This window comes from Mesocricetus auratus, unplaced genomic scaffold, assembly GCF_017639785.1.
Source record: "Mesocricetus auratus isolate SY011 unplaced genomic scaffold, BCM_Maur_2.0 Super-Scaffold_100009, whole genome shotgun sequence".
Lineage (NCBI taxonomy): Eukaryota > Metazoa > Chordata > Mammalia > Rodentia > Cricetidae > Mesocricetus > Mesocricetus auratus.
Window position 1 is genome coordinate 86,419,854 of NW_024429193.1, and position 19,769 is coordinate 86,439,622.

The window sequence follows — 19,769 nt, forward strand, 5'->3', positions numbered from 1 at the left end:
ATCTGTTTGACTCTTACTTTTTGTAGACATCTAGACATTTCTTTGTCCCTCAGCCCACAGAGCCAAAAGACGTCACTAGATCAACACACCTTATAGAAAACTCAATTGCTAGAAGACATTTGAACAAGACAAGCTCCTCTATTAGAAAAAGATTCAAGAAACTTAGGAGCTAAATGGCTTAAAGAATTCAACGCTGAGCAGACACAAATAAACAGGGCTATCCATAGGTACAGACAGACAGACATTTACTCACAAAACACTTGAGGTGCTAAAATTAAAGCAGTACATCAGTGAAATGGAAGGCTAGGATGCAACCTCAGATGTCAACAACTCCCAAAGGCTAAAGGACACACACACAATGGTCACCGGAGTCAGACGGCAACCGATTGTCCTGAATTGGGAGCTGTAGAACAGTGGTTCTCAACCTTCCTAATGCTGCGACCTTTTAATACACTGCCTCATGTTGTGGTGACACCCTCCCCAACGTAGAAAATATTTTCACTGCTACTTCATTACTGCTATTTTGATATGTACACAGTTTTGGAGATAGAGGTTTGTCAGGATGGTCTCGAGCCACAGGTTGAGAACCATTGCTTAAGAAGTTAAAAGAGCCATGAATCTGAACCTGTAATCTACAGACAAAATGATTTCTGAAATTGAGTTTCTGTCCTTCAAGTAGAATCTTCAAATCATTTAATTGCATTTTCTATTGGCATCCACAGCAAAGGCATACTTAGGACTCAATTTTCACTCTCTTTTTCTCATAAATCAAGAGCACTGTCCAACTTGGAAACCCAACATTCTCCAATGTGGTTCACAGGTGCCCTCTAGTGACCAGGAGGCCAGTGAGAACAAGCAGTTTCTCCAAATGTCCAGTTTCTGGGGTCAGTTGAAAACAGATCTGCAGTAAAACCAGCTTATTTTTTCCTTTAAAAAATAACTCATATCCACACAAAACTATTAGATAACATGCCAAGCCACGCAGTCTTCTGAAAACAATCCAAAGAGAGCAACTTTTGCCTGATCTCATTATATGACTGAGAAAAAAACCAACAAAAAACAAAAACAAACAAGCAAACAGAAGGACAGCAAAGTAGCGAAGGAATAATTTGTATATGTACTTTACATAATTACCTCCTTCCAACTTTTCATCATTTCATTGGTTACTTATACATAAACGGTCATAATGGCGATCACTGATCTCCGGTTTGCCAGTGCTCCCTTCCCCCATTTGGATCCTTTTAAACACAGCCTTGAAGCAGATGGGTTCATTCCATAATCCAATATTCTACCCGAGAATTCTTAAACTGGTGGTCAGTGAGCCAACTTCAATGTGCAAAACCACGTTTCCCTTTCAAATCTTCTTAATGTTCCACATCTCTTAAAACCCTGGACTCCGGGCATCTCCTGGAGAGCCGAGCTTGTCTACATCTGTCCTGCACCTACGCACGCAACAGGTTTCCTGGAGCCCAGGAGGCAGCCCGAAGGGGCATGTGTAACCCATTTAGCCATGGGCACACTCAACTTTGGGCATATCAGCCCAATTCAGCCTGTGATTGCCTTCAATCTTTCCTTTCAAATGTTCTCTTTCTAACCCTAGGGAAGCTGAGTTTCAAAGCAGCAGAGCATCACACAGGCGCACAGCAGAGCAAACACACAGTAAGCAAATGATAAGGAGGGTAGCTCCCACCTTCATGATAGAGAAACGAGATAGCACAAAATCCCTCTTGGTGGGCGCAGTCAAGTTCATTTGGGGTTCATGAATCTTGCCTTAGTTTTAAGATGTCAAGAGCCTCACTGTGGGCTTCCATGCAGCAAATAATCGACACAGATACTCCCTCCATCGCAAACCATCTCAACATCATTTCCTGGAACTAGAGCCAGGGTTGTCCATAAGCACAACAAGCCAGTCGAAGAACGCTGGCAGGGACACTCACGGGTGTGCTGCTGTCGGAGAAGGTGTTCATGCTGACAGAGCTGCTCAGCTTGTCTGAAGAGACGGAGGATGGGGACGGGCTCCTCTTCTCCAGGGGCTCCTGCCTCTGTAAGTACTCTCGCCATGCTCGCTGAATGCTGCAGAAAACCCAGCAATATGTCACTGCCCGTCATCACCCACAGACTCAGAAGGGCAGGGGGGTGGGAACTAGTTTTAGAGACAGAGAAACTAAGATAAAATGTGCTGCAAGAAGCAACACTTGGGCTTTAGTTGCATTTTGGCCACCGAGACTGGATCTTAAAACAGTAACCGCAACCAAACCAACTGGATTGTCTTTCTCAGATTTTTCTAGGCTAACTAATCGTGAAAAAAAAATCAATGAAGTCCGGGGGGGGGGGGAGGTCACATCAGCCAAAGTCAAACTGGTCTGGGCACTAAATGTTCTTTGATTTATGGGATATCAAATATTTCAATTTCTCTATTTGAGAAAATTAATAGCTGATGACCATATGTTCATTAGAGAATGTCTAGGCTCTGGACACAGACTACAGAGCACATTTCTGGGATTCTACACACACAGACCTCAAGGTGGCCTTCACAACACTGGGCAGTATGTCTGCATGGCCAGATTTAGTGGCCTGGTGGCCCTGATACCTGGGAAAATCTACAAGAACACTGAAGTCATTTACTTCACAGGTGCCAAAGAACACCTCAAAGTACCCTGTGCTATTTAAGACACTATAGCAACAAGTCATTAGGTGGCTTTTTAACATTTCATGCTAGGCAGTTTGTTACCTTAACCTGTGGTTAGTATCAGGAAAAAAAGACCTTCTGAAAAATAGGCAGCTGTCCTGTTTCTGTGTTAAAGTTAAGGGACTTTTCATGGATCACTGGCCCCAAACTCAGGCAGTACTATGTCTGAGTTCATGGGTACTCAGTGAGTGTACTAGAACTTTCCCAGGCATTCGGGTGTGCACACCAACTGCCAGGACTCAGAATTCTAAGGTGACAAACTAGTATCTGTTACTACCTCTGCTAGACTCTTAGACACACCAGACCCCTTACTCTCTTCCGAGTGAGTTAGGTCAGTAAAGTTATTGGCATATGAACAAGCTTATACCCCTTCCTCAAAGGGGAGCTCTTTCCTCAAGGAGAATTGAATGCCATCAATTCTCAATAGCAAGCAGATATAAGGAATACAAAATGCCATCATATTATTGAACTTTATTGTTTTCCTAACTAATTAAGGTTTGTGAGTTACAATATTTGAGGAAAATCCAGAAGGTACTATGAAAGCCATGTCTTGAACTCAGAGGCCAACCCTGAATCTATGGAGCTTAAGCACCTGGGCTTATGCTTGGAGGTCAGATTCCTCACAGAAAATAGAGGTGTGGTATGGAATTCTAAAGAAAGATGTTTTAAGGGTTGTTGTGATGGTTTTAATAGTAATAACCCCTCACAGGCTTATATATTTGAATGCCTGGTCACCAGGGACTGTCACTATTACCACAGGTGGCCTTGTTGGAGTAGGTGTGGCCTTAACTGGCGTTAGGCTCTGAGGTTAAAATGCTCAAGCCAGGCCCATGTCTGCCTCCATGCATCTCTCCATGTTAAGAATGGACTAAACCTCTGAACCTGTAAGCCAGCCCAAGTGTAATGTTTGTCTTTTTAACAGTTGCTATGGTCATACAAGGGTCCTCCATCCACTGCTCAGACCCGCTAAAACAAGCTTTGACTCTGCTCCAGATGATACTTTCTCACTGTTTTATTGCTCAGTGCTTGAACAAAATGCACTCTTGTTGATTTTTTCCTGGTCTTTAAGGTTTTAAACAGAATTCCAAAGTCCTACAAGTGGCTGGTCATCTCACTGCTTCTTTTGAGACATCTGAAAACTTTTGGAAGCCATTAGTGAGTCACATGATCTGAAGTCCTGCGAGCCTTCCAGAGCTCAGTGAATACCTAGCCGTTACATTCTCAAAAGATATTCCATTTAAAAGAAGCAAAGGGTAAATAATATATTTATGGCCATCATAATATCCAAGATCTTACAAGACTCTAGCAAACAAAGAAAAAAAAAGTACCTTGACCCTTCAAAAAAAAAATAATAAAAGAAAATGTGTTGTTTGAAGCAGTGTTACACTTCAGTATGCTGAACACCAGGGGGCGGTGTAACTCTTTAGAAACCCAAACGATGTTTAATAAATCCAAAGTGAGGGCTTTTCAAAGGTGAACTTGGTGAAAGATCACCTTCCCATTAGTTGTATGGAATCCAGGGGGTGACATACTAATTTTTTTAAGTCATAGACTAAGAAATCAGCGTTAATTTCTTCGAAGTGTGTAGATATCTTCTTTTGTTGATAAATACTGTAACAATGTCTTTAAATTGTATGAAAATATTCAGTAAAGTACTTACTATTTTTAAATATGTATTAAAACATTTATATGTCCTCTTAATTCTTTAATATAGTTTGCTTTATTTTTGAACACCTGAATTAAGCTATTGTATACATACACAGAAAGAATTATATGTAATTGAAAGCATATTACCCTGTTATTCTTGATCTTAACAATTAAAGTTTTAAAGACTACATTGCAGATTGAACTTATTTAAGAGGTCAAAAGTAAGAAGCCATTTATGTCATATTAGACTATTGTACTAAATTATGACATTATTTTTAATGGTGCAGCTACAATATCATTTATCTCTGGGCCCAAGGAAAGTTTTTTTTTAATCCAACTCTACCTATTCACCTTAAACCATACCTCTAACATGATCTTACAACAGTAAGACATTCCAGCATCAAACCTTGCTAATACCACCGTCTAATGCTGAAAGAGGGGGTTAGAGGAGAAGCCACAGTCATGGGCACTGCTTTTTCATGCTAGCTTTACCGTGATTCCATCTCACGAATCTTCCTTGTGGATGCAGCCTACAGACTGTCTTGACACTTTTATTTTTAAAATTAAACTATACTATCAATATACTTTTAAGAATTGATTGAAATAGATTGTTTAGTCCTACATCGTGAATTACAAGTATCATTCATAATAGAAACTGAACATTTTTGAAGTCAGGTTTTGATTATCAGTTCTTATTTCTCTTTCCTTCTGCTATTTGTTTCTTCTGACTTTAGTCTGCTTGTGTCTGTTTTGTAGCGGGGTGGGGGATGCTGACATTGGGTACCATCCTGTTGCCGCCAGATAACCTGACACCTGAGAGTAGAAGAGAGAGTTTCCATAGGAAGGCTGAGATGCTCAGAAAAGGTTTGGGGAGTTCTGTGAGTTGAACTGGGCCCTAGAGGGTATATTAGATTGAGGAGGGGACAGAGATAGAAGAAAAGACATGCAGAAAAGGACAGCTATCAGGCAGGAGGCCCAGGGAAGGTGCTGGAGCTAGCAGGCTGTGAAGACCACTCCCTCACAGGTTGTAATTTGGACAACCTGGGTCTTAACTCAGGAACACTCTTCTCATTAGGAAGACAGAGTTCTTCTGATATGGGGAACATAGGATCCAAGAGTCCAACACAGAGGAGAGCTTCCCCAAAGCAGCATTAAACACTGAAAACAAAGCCTATCAGATTGGGTCTCTTTCCCAGCAAGTCCAATTTCCTCCAGCAAGACTAAAACCCCTGGAGCAATGATGACCCACATAGATGCATCACTGTCTTGGTAGTTCCCAGATAATGGTCAGTAGCTGATTAACAAATGTGTTCTTCTAATATCACGTCCTAGAAATAGCTTTAAGAAAAAGTTTTACCTCACAAGAAAGTTTAGCATGATAGATGTTCTTGACTGGTTTTACTTCTCATTATCTGTGGCCTTAAGCAAAAAGCTAAACAGTTTGACCTACATTTTGCTCTTCCACAATAGGATCATATAATAATAAATTCTAATTCTTATAAGAGGGCAACTGATAACATATGCATGTCAATTAGCACCCCCCCCTTGACAAACAGAGCAATCCCAGATAAACTATTATTATTGCTTAAGAAAACAAAAGACATAACAGATATTTGCAGGTTATGTACAAATCACACATCAATGTGCTATTCTGGATTCCCAAAAGTTCCCACAAGCTTTGCTTTGAGGACCAGGTGGACATATAAATACCCTTGGAAAAGGCACATTTGGATAGAAAAATGAGTAGGCTGAACATTTTTACATGATACTCCCCCAGAAAGTCATGATCCTGTTAGGGATGGAGAGGAGAGGAGGACAAAGGCTGCCAGGGTTCCCAGTGCCACACAGGAGGCAAGAGCTGGGCTGGGATTTGAGTCCAGTTTGCTTAAATTCCAATGTTTGTGCTCTCAACCACTCTTTCACACATCTTCTGAAATCACGTTTCAGTTGCTGCGATAAAACATTGACCAAAAGCAGCTTTGAGGTTTATTTCAGCTCCTGGTCCATCATTGAGAGAAGCCGGAATAAGAACTCAGGCAGGAACCTGGAGGCTAGAACTGAGAACTGAAGCAGAGAACATAGAGGATGCTACTCACTAACTTTCACCTCCTGGCTTCTGACTTTTTATATAACTCAAGACCACCTGCCAAGGTGTGGCGCCACCCACAGTCACCTGGGTCACAGGAACCTCTGACGTCAGTCTGATGGGGATGTCCTTCCTCTTACTGGTTGATGAATAAATCACTGGCCAATAGAGGCAGGAAGATAGGTGGGACTAGGAGATGAGGAGAATCCTGGGAAAGGTAGGCAGAGAGAGACAGCAAAGAGACTCCATGTAGCCGCCAAAGCAGTCAACAGGTCCGGGCATTCACTGGTAAGCCAAGACCATGTGGAAGTACATAGACTTATAGATATGGGTTAATAATTAAGACAGAGCTAGCCAATAAGAAACCCTAAATATCGGTCAACAGTGTAATAACTAATATAGTGTCTGTGTGTTTATTTGGGGCTGAAGCTGGGAGGGACCTGGCAGGACCAGAAACTTCAGTGACATTAATCATTAACCAAGAAAATACTTCCACAATCACCCAAAGGCCACTTTGATGGAGGGGATTCCTCAACTGAGGGTGCCTCTTGCCAGTTGACTCTAGCTGGTGTGGTGCTGCTATAAACTAGCTAGCACAAGTAGGTGAAGATTATACATTAACAATGTGATTCACCATCACTTTTTCTGAAATAGTCTCACAAATTCTAAAGGCTCAGCAAGTTTTTTTTTCCTCAAGTTATCCAAACTTGCCAAATATATTTTCAGATGAAAACATGATTAATGTTCAATACACCTATATGTTGTTCCATCATAAAATATTGTCAAAGCACATGTAATGGTTGGGAGGAATTTCTTGATATTCTTTTATAACCTGTAAACTGTGGCCCAGACATGAAAGACGATACTTGGGGGCCTGTGAGCTCGGGGGCATGAGAGAGAGGTGTTCCCCACACTCTGGGGCCTGAGAAAGAGGTGGTCTCCACACTCTGGGGCCTGAGAGGTGTTCTCCACAGGGCTCTGACACTCGTTTGTTGTAGATTTTCATGGCCAGACCATTCCAGCCTCCACTGGGAGAATGCTCAGCTGTGCTCCTCAGGCTGTGCTGGCATCCTTCATCTGGGTGTTTTCTCTTGACGTCTGATGGAGGTTTGCCTTCTCCTGGTGTGGGTAACCTGCCTTTCACTGCTGCTAAATGCCTTCCATTAATCCTGTGTGATCCTGATTATTTTTGTCTTGAGACAGTCCATTGATCATTCAAGTCTAAAACTCAGAATGGCCTCTTAACAGTTGTGCTTGTGAACCAAGTAATATGCTTTGGTTGACACTTTACACACACATCCTCTCTCTCTCCTATCTCTGTTCCTCCCTCCCCCCCTTCCTCCTCTCCCTCCCTTCTCTCTCTCACTGTGTCAGGTATTGAGGCCTCCACCTCTCTCTCTGGCTTCGTCCTACCACCTGACTGGCTTGCCCTTTCTTTCAGATGCTGTCCTTTTAGAAATGTCCGAGTGTGAAAAGCCAGCTGAAGGGATCTTGTCCTGCCCCACACAATCACACAGGACAGGCTGTCCACACTGAGACAGGTTCTCTTCTCGCTTGTCTTTTACCTGCTCACCGGGGTCTCTCTCTGCCTTTGTGGTTCAGAGCTCACCATCAGCTGTTCTTATCACAGGGGCCTGACAGTGCTTCCTCATCTCCATCGGGGAGGAGGGAGATGTCTCCAGAAGATCGTATGATAAAATGACCCTTACTCTTCTCTTTCATCAGGAGAAGACGGATGCTTATGCTGTCACCACCACCAACAGAGGTCAGAGGCCCTAAGACAAAGTCTGTGGTATTGAAGGGTGACCCTAAGAGCTCAGACAAAGGCCATTGTATTAGTTCTCTTTATGCCTGAACACCATCCCTGTTCATGCCCTCTCCTGTAAGGGAGCCAAGGTCTTGGGGGAAGGGTGTCATAAAAGATATGCCTAGAGGTGCAAGAGACTCAGTCATTGAGAAGGGAAAGTCTGCATTTGTGAGGGCTTGTGGTAGGCCCTGTGGTTCCACCCTCTAGGATTCCAAGCCTTGTGGCCACCTTAAAGAAGACAGCTACCTAGAAGCCCAAGTGCTGACCACTGGCAGGAAACCTGGAAATCCTCAGGCTGCTTAGCACAAGGGAACTTGGAACAGCCTGAAACAGAAAGGAGAATGGGGAAAGAGGAGGGAAGGAAGGTAGGCATAGAGGGGGTGAAGTTGTGGGCTGTAGGATGCTCTCTCTCTCTCACACACACTCTCTCCCTCTCTCTCCTCTCTCTCACTCTCCCCCTCTCTCTCTCTTTCCCTCTCTCTCTTTCCCTCACTCCCTCTCCCTCCCTCCCGCTCCCTCCCTCTTCCTCCCTCTATCTCCCTCTCCTCTCTTCTCTCTCTCTCTCTCTCTCTCTCTCTCTCTCTCTCTCTCTCTCTCTCTCTCTCTCTCTCTCTCTCTTTGTGTGTGTGTGTGAAGATATGCAACCTGCCCTGGGAGTTAAGAATTTAATAACCAGATTAGACAAAACTCACTGAGCTGGAGTGAATTCTCTGATAGGACTCAAATTCCATTATTGGGCAAGATTAAACTCTCCCCATCAATCCCCTCCAGTGACTGGAAATAGGGTTCAGAGTTATTAGGAGAGATGAAAGCATTCATTCCTACTTCAGTGAGCTGAGACCCCTCCATCACGCCAGCAAACAAACTCACAAGGCCTCAGCTGGCTGGACTCACAAATCCAGAGTTGGTTTTGTCCTCTACTTATTCCTGCTGGCACCCACTCCTCTGCCTTGATGTATTGGAGATGATGAAAACTTTAAAAAAGACCATGCTATTTTCCAAACTTAATTCCATCATCACTCAATGAGTCCCTCTCATTCCCTGACCCTGTACACAGCGACTTTCCTTTGTAGTATCTTTGCATTAACAGGACCTCGTCTTAATGAGATTCTAACAACCAGGCAACCTATGCTCACACTCCAGCATGTTCTGCAGTGAAGTCAGATTCATTCCATAAGGAAGTGAGGCACAGAACTTCCTAGCGGGGTGCCGGGATGGTTCAGAGGCTGTGTCTGGGCTTTCATGAGGCATAGGCTGGATGCTCACACTGTGGTGATCGTCTCAAGGACATGTAAGGTTGGCACAGATTTGCAGTCATGCGGGTGTCTACTTTCCTCACTCAGCAGGATACTACAAATCTGTCCTCCCATTCCCGTCTAAATCCCCTAACCCAGTAATGACTCACTGTGCAAAGCTGCACACCTCCAGGTACCCTTCTTCAGGTGACTTCCTCGGGCTTCTCTGCAAATGATCAGGTGCTCTCAAGTTCAGACAGGTTTAAATTCTGTGGATGTTAAACTTCTTAGCAGGGGAGGGGAGGAGGGACTGTGGGAGCAGAAGATTGTGTACACCAAGCAGTATTGGCCATTCTTATTTGTGCCTTTGAGTGAGGCCCTGGATGGGGAAGAATCACAGAAATCATGAATGGGATACTTTGAGGCACCATGAGATAGCTCCCTTCTCTACTCTGAACGCCTTTAAAGGGTTGATAACTTGCCTTATAGTAGGGCTTGCTTCACTCTGGATCTCACCGGCTTCCCTTAATTGTTGTTGTAGTGTGGTTAGTACTGTTTCATTGTTACAATCACTTACAACAGGAAGTGGGGCTCACACTGGTCTTTATTGGGAGAGACTATGCAGAAGCATCATCTGCCATCACAAGAGCAGGAATTATACGGGTTGTTTTCCCCACGACATTGGTGGCGGGGATGAAATTTGGAAGTAAGAAGGGGATTAAAAAGCAGTGTCTGTGCACGTATGTAGGTGAGCATAAATGGCAAGAAGACAGACGATAGATATAATTGTGTTAGGCTTGAAAGAAAAATCAAAAACAGTGAGTGAAAATTCCATAAAATACTTCCTACCACTGCCCAGTAGATGGTGATGCAGGCTAAAAGCACTCTCATTTCTGCCTAGGCCCTGGCTGGGCCTGTGACACAGGAATGTGAAATGAAGACTGTGATTCTGTACCAACACACTCCAAGAGTGTCAGGAATGCAAACGCATGCGCCTGTAGAACGCATTGCTTCATGCTACTTTGTAACAACTTACATTTTCACTTTTGACTCCAGGGGCTGCAGACTGAGCGGGTACTTTTCAAAGTTATTCTCCACATCCATGGCCAGCTGGTGACTGGAAAGAGAAATGATGTGTGTCAGCCGTTGTTTACAGTGAAAATACTTCAAACTTACATGGTTTTGAAAAAGATAATGGAGATTTATTAAGGGAATCCTAAAAATGGGTAGTTAAGTAATCTCATTCTAGAAAGAAAATATTTTATTTTTCCTTCAACCCCTAGTAGGAAAACATAAGGAGACACGTAAATTCTGCATGGCCACTAGGTGGCGCCGCAAACTCAAATTAGCTCTGCTGTTGCACAGCCTGATAGCTCAGGGGTAGAAAAACATCCTTTCATTCACTCTGTGGCACTGGGGTTCAGGATTTGCTGTTAATTCTTTATTATTCAGCCATGTGTGTGCTAGAAGTGATTCAGAACATGGGGACAAATGTTGAAAAGACACCCATATCCCTATCCTTTCAGTCTTGGAGGTGTGTGCTATAAATGTGTGTAATGTGTATAACTGTGTGTAACACAATCAACATTGTTAGACAGGAAATAAAAATACACCTAATCCAGGGTAGGTGAGCATACAAAGACTCACTTCACAATCACGTGATCTTGTAGGGTAGCAGCCTTATAACCATGGCATTGTAAAGATTGAGTCTATTAAACATCCCATCAATTACAAATTAGCAAATTGGCAAAGAGTATCTGCAATCACCAAAGACAATAATAATAAATTCTCTTTTAATAACGAAAACATCAGTATGTCTTAATTGCACATCACCAACAAACTATAAATGACAAACATCTATTGACTTAAGCTGGCTAGCACTAGTGCATCTCATCAATAATTTTCTGTGTTTAATAAAGTCATTATATATCAGTACAATAGTGGAACATGCAATCATTACAAAAAAGCAAGGCACTCAGACTAAGGTCTTGCTTAAGTTAATAAGTAATTATCATTACCAATAGACTCCCAAGAAGCCTCCTAATTAATAAGGTACCTATTAATAGTCTTTATTTTTGGACAAGGTCTGTTGTGTCTGTGTGTCTGTGTGTATGTGTATGTGTGCACATGTGTGCATGCATATCTGTATAGGCAAATGCCCTCAACTGGCCTTACACAGTATGGAGCTATAGCTTCCCTGCCTGTCACTGACTGTCTGACACAAAACCCTGTTGAGCGATTGGAATAAATGTAATGTTCCAAAGGGGAATAACTGATCAACTGCTATGACACCATGATCACTTAACTTATGGTCATTTTGAATAGCGGTGTTGATTTACATCTCTGCACCTAAGTCAGCTATGGCTGTAATGAAATGCCTGATGTGCTCACCAGAAGCACCCTAGGATTCTCAATCAACTCTGACAGTTTTCAAGGACATAGTCCTGCCTGGAAGCAAACCAGGAAAAATTTCCAGCAATCTATGCAAATGTACCAAGAAATCCATGCAAATGTTGGGTCCAGCGCCTACTGCATTTGTTTTCTGTCATTGACAACCAGGAAAGAGACTTTCTTTGGAAACTTTTCCCTGCATGGAAGGACTTGTGCCTGTCTGTGTGCTTTCCCATTTCTAGACCCTTCCATCCTCACAGGAGAACAGAACAAATCTGCAAGACAGACAGGCCATTCTCAGCAGCTTTTACCTTTCCTGGGTCTCTGGATGGCACAAGAGAAAGAGTAAGCTGGCATTGGTTGGGGGGGGCACGGATCAAACCCACACACACATACTTCACCAATGTTCACATGTCTTCCTGAGAGAAAAGAGCTGGAGAATTTTTACGTTGCTTGTACTGAGAGATTTAATAGGGAGCTGTGGTCAATTAGCAAGGAAAGAAACAAGTTTTGGAGTTCATTTCCTCCATTTAAATCAATAATGGAAAACAGACATAGCCAGGTTGGATAAATGAATGGACTGAACATCACAGAGGCAGTATGCCCTCAGGAAATGTGGCTATTCAGGGCCTTTACTGAGTAACTGCAAAGGCTGAAGAACATCAACCACACTGGTCCTCACCCCAAGTCCTCCTCATAACCTCTTGAAAGAAGCTGCTAAATACTGCCTCCAGGAATTCAGATTCTATTTATCTGAGGTGGACCTTGAGCCTGGACATTTGTTAGGGTGACTTTAAATATCCAGGATGAAGAAGCATGATGTAGACTTAATGTCACTACAACACGAGTTTCCATAGAAGAAAAATCTTTCTAGAATGAGCTAAAATAGTCACCGTTATTGTTTATATAAACCTAGTGAAAGTGTTGATAAGGAAGGACCAACTAGTTTTTAGTTTAAGTTTATTTTTAACTAATAGATAATACTTGGACATGTTAGGGTTGACAGGAGGCTCAGCTGTTTCAAGTACTTGTGGTGCCATCATGAGGCCTAGAAATTAGATGCCAGCACTCAAGAGATAAATGGCAGAGGTATGCTTGGAACTTCAGCTCCAACAGGCTACAGACAGGACGACCTCTAGGTTCCTCAGGATTTCAGCCTCATCAAAAACACAGCTATAGGCCCTTAGAGAGACCCTAGTTCAAAGAAATAGACAGAGGTATCAGAGGAGTCCCGGTGCCCTCTTCTAGCCTCCATGCCCACACACAGGAATGAGCACACACACACACACACACACACACACACACGTGCACATGTGAGTACACACAGAGTTTCTAAATTATGTGTATTAATGTGATGTTTACGAATAGACATACGTTGTATGGCATTTAAAATACTTTAATCTGTATGCTTAAACATATATCATTTCCTTATGGTAAAATTTTTAATATTAATTCTTCTGACATTCTTATGAAATATATAAAAGTCTACCATTAATACCCATTCCTCTGTCTTTCTCCACCCCTCCATGCTGCCCCCTCCCCCATAGCCACCCTCTGGAAACTCCCTTCTATTCTCCATTTCCATGAGTTCCAACTTTTTAGATTCCACATAAGAGGTAAAATGTCATTTCAGTGCCTGGCTCACTTGCCTAATATAATGTCTCCAAGCTTATCCATATTATAACAAATGACAGGAGTTTATTCTTTTGCAGATGAATAACCTGCATTTCCTTTATCTATTCACTGCCCCTGAGGCTGTCTCCATGTCCTGGTGGTTCTGAGTCATGCTGTAGTAGGCGAGCGAGTACAGATGTCTCTTGATAGACTATTTTCATTTCCTTTGGATTATATATATATATGGAATTTCTAGATCATGAAGTAGTTCTACTTTTTAATTTTGAGGAACCTCCACAGTATTTTCCGTAATGGATAAGTTCCTTTATTCTCATTTACTCATATTATGGGACCAGGCATGATGATAATGGCCTAGATCAAATGTGTAACTCAGAAGCATCATCTAATCATTAGTTGAGAAGCTGTTCTTAAGTAGATTGCATGATGAGGCCATAGATCACAGAGACAGAAACCCGATATTGCCCTGTCCAAAGGAGAAGGGGCGGGAACTGGTACTGGTGATGCCATTGTCCTGGGTTGTCTCTTTTGACGCCTTCAGAAAGATTTCCCAGTGATGGCATCTGTAAAGATACTTGACCCTGGGGCTCTGATGGTTAAATGGTATCCAAACTCCAGGGGTAGGGAAAAGTAGAAAGAGAAATCATATCTGATGTCTTTCCTTACAAGAATTTTTTACATCCTGGGTGTTTTCATTCCTCACTTCTAGGGCACACCTTGCACCTGTCAGCTCAATCCTTAACAAAACAACTGCTCTGGTGTGGTACAGAGAGGGCTGCATACACTCAGCTGGTTAGTACACTTGCACGAGTTACTCAGCCCTCTCTTATTTGTTAAAAGGTCATAATGCTGCCTCTGTCAAAGGCCATAATGACATCTGGTAGAGGAAATGTCTGCCAAGCCTTAGTAATAAAGACTACATTGTAAGCCTTCAATAGTGGACGACTGTTTTTTCTTTCTCTGTCTTGATGATCCATGTCAGCTTATCCGTTGAACATGTTATAAAATCACAAGTTATGCTAAAGTTCAATAAACCCTTGAAGCCTTTGGCCTCAAGTTGAAATTAGGATAGAATTCTCATACTCTATAAATAGTATTTGATTTTAAAATATAAGCATAAACTACTTTCACCGTTCTGTTTTTAATTTTGTTTCATGTTGATGCGCTATTTTGAATGTATACTCTATTAGCCTAGTTTGTCCTTGCATTGTGTCCAAAATTATGCTTGCATCCTGTGACTAAAACCAAACACAAAATGGGACAAGTTTCAGGCTCCTGGACCTACGTAGCGGGCATCTATGCATTTCATTGTTCACTTAAGCAGCAGGACTAGCCTAACCTATCTAACTATCTCTCAAATACAACACACTTCTTATCCAAAAGATACCATATGCAACTATCAAATTTGCTTATTCATTTTTGCCTTGTCAGGATTTATTTTTTCATGCCATCTTCTCAAGTTAGCAAATAATTTAACTTCCTTGGAACTTTTACTTACTTTTCAAGCAAATATTTTCCATCATCAACTTGTTCTAAAGGATTCTGTAATCTTTTCAGTTCTTCCTGTAAAAAAGAAAAATTCAAAAATTACTATCTTGTATTTTTGGCAATATTACCTCAGAGTAGCTGTTAGCAGCATTTAAACAAGCTGCCGCTGAATCTGGGGGAGGCAGCAATTGTTAGGTCTTTAAATACTAATTACAGTGTAATCCCTGCTTTAATTGGAATACAATAATCATATAAATGGATTGATTTTTTTCATCACCAAGGAAAATGCTTATTATTTTTCCAGGGTGGGTATGTTTATGTGAGTCCACATACATGCACTCTTTCCAAAGTTATGACTCCCCTGTAGTTTGCTGTTTACTGAATGAGACTCTAATGATTGTGTGCTAGGCTTGGCCATGTAACAAACTTTCTGTCTTATCTCCTGGTAACCTCTTCTATGTAGTCCCCATGTGCACTTGTACACACAAGCACATGCACACCCTCACACGCACGTGTGCACGTGCACACACACATACACATAAACACACACACCCTCCTTTGAATTTTGAATATCTGTAACCATTGTGACATCATTAACTACAGGGATATTAAAGTTGACATGGCTTCTTGATGGGACTGCCAGAAGGTCCTCAGTCCTAATAATCCCAAAGAGGAAATGCAAAGAAAGTTTATAGTACTCTGTTTCTGGGAAGACCATTCTCTGAGGTCATACTATGTGATCTGTTTCCTGAAAGTGCTGAAGTGACCATTCCCCAAAGAAAGTCACAAGCAGAACTGAAATTATCCCTCACTATCTGAGGAGTATTGATCTATGATTTTGAGGGCTCCATTATCCCAGGTGCCCAAGTCTCTTATGAAAGAGGCAAATGCTTGCTTATTTTTGTATATACCCTACACATCTCTTTGCACTGCACATTCCAGAACTGGACTCCACTCTGATCTCTCTGCAGTCCAGCTCACTACCGCTGGGCTGCTTGCGGCCTCAGCCCACCAGCAGCAGAGGCCTTGTCCTTGGATTCCTTTCAACAGTCCCTGAATGATCTTGTTTTAGCTGAACCATGCCTTTTGGTTCTGGGAACAGCTAAGTTCTTGTGAGGGCAAAATCAACACTGCTTAGAGAAAAGAGTTTCAGCATTTAGAGGGCTTTATCAATGACAAACTTGGCTTAATTCCTCAGGATGCCTTCTCCCCGAAGCCCTCTGAAGACGGAAGCATTTCTTCCCTGTGAGCTACATGGTCTAGAGACAGGATGGGTTCTCCTTACTCCTGATTATGTCTTCCAGAGTCTCTTGACTCCTCATAACCTCAACGTGTCCACTACCCATTCTGGGCTTTGTTCACCCTGACTGTCATTTTTACTATTTACCCAACTTCTTATGGGATTTCAAACAGTGTAGATAGAAAAGTGGATAGACAATTGGCAGATAAAAAGTGGATTGATCATTTAGCATTTTGCTTTTACAGTAAAACTCTCCCTTCAGTTTTATAAACTTATTCTTTACATCTGTCTTCTTTTCTCCAATACTTCCCTCTTACCTTGTCATATCTCACCACACATTCAAAGGCATGATCAGTAAATGCAGGTTATATAAATGGTATTGCTGAGACCCACTTTTACAGAGAAACAATTTGTATGCATGGGGGCATCCTTAATTATCTTTGAAAGTCAGAGGTGGATTTGCAGGCTGCATGTGTTCCTCCGTTTTATGGTTACTAAAGAGCACCAGCTCTTAGTAAGCTTTTTCACTGGTGGTGTGGGCTGTAGTTACTTTCATTCCCTGGTGCACTCAGGGAGAAGAGCAGGAAGGAAAGGGTTGGCATACTTTGTGTCAGGCACTTTCCCATTTTGTTTTCAGCTGTGGGAGTCTTCTGGGTGGGTCATGCTACGATGCATTGCTTCCTCCAATCTGAACATCAGTGTTCTAGCAAATCATATTAAACATAAGGTCAATGACCAACCCAACTTTCCAAATAGCTGCTCGACTGACTATTTAGAGGCTCGATTCTGTCATTTGGATATTTAGGCTAACTATACAAAGCATGGCCTGGAAGTTACAAAGCATATCTTCATTTCCTCAGAAATGAATTAGGAAGTTTGTTTGCTCAACAATCCCATTGGGAGTTTTGTCTTTGGGAAAGTTCTGTTTTATCATTAAACACATATACAAATAGTCTCTGCCATGGTTACTTTCTCCCACTAGTCTTATCTGGGTCTTTTGTATTTGGCAATGACTTTTGTTATTGTCATTGTTATTTTTTCTCAGAAGCCATTAGTAGCTCCTTGGTGTTATGGGATGGGTTCTGTAGCACATCTGAAGTCTTACCACAGCAGAAGCCAGTTTGCCTCTGTTTGGTTTACCTTCATTCTTCCCATGCTCCTATAAGTCTGTTCAGATGAAAGGCCACACAGTTCCAGAAAACATATCTCCTCCATGATGTCCAATGACTGAATCTCCTCAGCTTTCTCTTAGTCCATCCCATTCTTCCTTCAGGAACACTCTAACCCCACGCCCCTCCACAAAGGTCTTCCCAAGCCTTCTCTAGAAGGCTTGTTGTCTCCAGCCCTAATTCCTCAGCAACCTGTCATCATCCCTGTTTTCATCTTACTCTTTGTCTGTGTCTCCCACTAATGCCTGGGGGTCAGGACTGCTGTCTCCATCACCTGGTGTGTCTACACCCAGAATGAAGCATTTATGGCTTAATGGACATGTGTTGAGTAAATGAATTGAATCTGCTGTGGCAACAGTGCAGACACTTGAGCTGTCTGAGGGTTGCGGTCTCTGCTCTCCCACACAGTCCTCTCCTCTCTGTCTCAGAGAGCTTGTGACTTGGGTTTTTATCAGCCATGTCCCTTTGTTTGTGACTCTTGGGAGGTGAGCACCAAGATGAGTGGGAGGAGCAGAAGGAAGAGGTCAGCAGATTTATGATTTTGCTGGAGCATAGCTTGACAGGAGGTGAGGGCCACAACTCCCAGTGGCCTCTCACACACACGGTATTTCCAGCCATAGTCCGATTACTTCTCCCTCTCTCCTCCGGTGTCTTCCCTTCCCTTCCCTCCAGCCCGTTCCTTCTTTTTCCTTCCCTTCCTTTTCTTTCCTCTCCTTTCTTCCTTTCCCTTATTTGACACAATCCACTGACAGCTCCAGATTCTTCCCCAAGCCTGGAGGTTACTCTAGACCCTGCCCTCACTTCCCTCTACTTTTCCAGTCACCCTCTTAAGTGAGTTATCTGTTTTATCCTTGGCCTTGGCTAAAACACCAAGAATCTTAAATTGTTTTTGCTTGCCCTCCTTGGCTATTCCAACAGGTACAATGAATCAATCAGGTAAAATAACAGAGTAGCATATCTACTGAAAGCTGATCCCTTGAAGGAGAGGCTGTCCCAACCCAAAGCTCCAAACTTACTTTATGGCTCAGTTTCACTCAAAAAATAATAAGGCAATTCCTACCCTACTCTATTTAGCTACTATCTTTTTAAAATATTTAAGTTCAACGCCTCTGCAAAATACAAGTTGAATTATTCAGGTACGACCCATATACGCAGCACTGCAAATTCTTCCAAATGAAATCCATTATGAGTGGTGAGGGAGTGTAAGCTATACCATTATGGGGAATAATTGACAGACAACTTGCCATGCTTCCCACTGTCAAGAGAGTTTTTCTGATGTAACTTGGGTGTGAAATATTAGAATGAATGGCCAATAATAGAGTATTTGACTTCTTGTGTCTGGCTTCTGCCTCCCATCCTAATCTTGCCAAGTATTTTATCAGACACAGTGGGGTAGAGCCAAGAGACTGGCAAGTTCATCTCTGTGGCCTTATATTCAGCTACTGAACCTGCTCAATTGTCAGTCTTGTCTGCCTGTTTGTTTTCTCTATCTTTACTCCATCTATGTTCTGAATAAGTAGGGTATATTGTCAGGACAGGTTTAAAATCAAAAGTCTTTTCAATATTGCTTTTACTCTAAAGTGCACTTATGTCTAAATACAGCCTCTTAACTCTTCTGAATTGCACATTGGTCATGTTATTCCCAGCATGCCCCAGAGCATCGAGGGAAAGTTAAAATGTGAGCACAATCTGAATTTAGTTCATTTTATGACAATGGGTGACAAAATCAGTGACACATAAATCAGTGTGTGTGTGTGTGTGTGTGTGTGTGTGTGTGTGTGTGTGTGTGTTGGGAGTAATTTCATATTAACCTAAGGCTAACTATTTAACAAAAGTTAATAGCCAAATGTACTTTTGATGCTTTTGACTACTTAATCATTCAATTAAATATTAATAGGTCTCTTCACCAAGCCCCCACCAGATCCTTTTTTAAATGGAAGTATAATAAGGGCACTAAAAGGGGGTTAGTAATGTTTGCATAATTTGGAAAAGTAGAAGACATAAAATCTATACTAATTTTAGCTCTGCATCATTAAACATGAAATATTGATTATTGCTCTTTGTAATAGGGTTTATGAAGCTAGCTAGGCTGCTGTGTCCACATGAAGTGAGTCTGATGCTTTGCCCTTGGACCCCAGTGGCTGTAAATGATGCCCCTTGATGACAGCTGGGTGGCAGGCATTCTGATGCACAGCCTTAAGAGATGCATTTCCCAGATTAGACCAGGGATGACCCAGCTGCACAGCTCAACTTCAGAAAATTAAATTGGAAGGAGTCCAACCTCTGCTGAAATAACTGTGTGAATTACAACACTTCCATGGGCCTTGTTATAATGTAAATTTGCTTACAATTTACTGCCATTTCCCCCATCCCTGCTGTGAATAC

General features: G+C 42.2%; 1 protein-coding gene across 1 annotated transcript in view; it reads right to left on the reverse strand.

The window, feature by feature from the left end:
- Positions 1–15,050, reverse strand: part of LOC101844513 (IQCJ-SCHIP1 readthrough transcript protein) — a 608,362-nt gene extending 593,312 nt beyond the window's left edge. Inside the window, exons 1-3 of the mRNA XM_040752659.1 lie at positions 14,986–15,050; positions 10,501–10,581; positions 1,938–2,073 (exon numbers count right to left, since the gene is read on the reverse strand). Coding sequence (XP_040608593.1) covers positions 1,938–2,073; positions 10,501–10,568 — 204 coding nt within the window. The 5' untranslated portion in view covers positions 10,569–10,581; positions 14,986–15,050. The remainder of the gene's footprint in view (positions 1–1,937; positions 2,074–10,500; positions 10,582–14,985) is intronic.
- Positions 15,051–19,769: the final 4,719 nt, after the last annotated feature.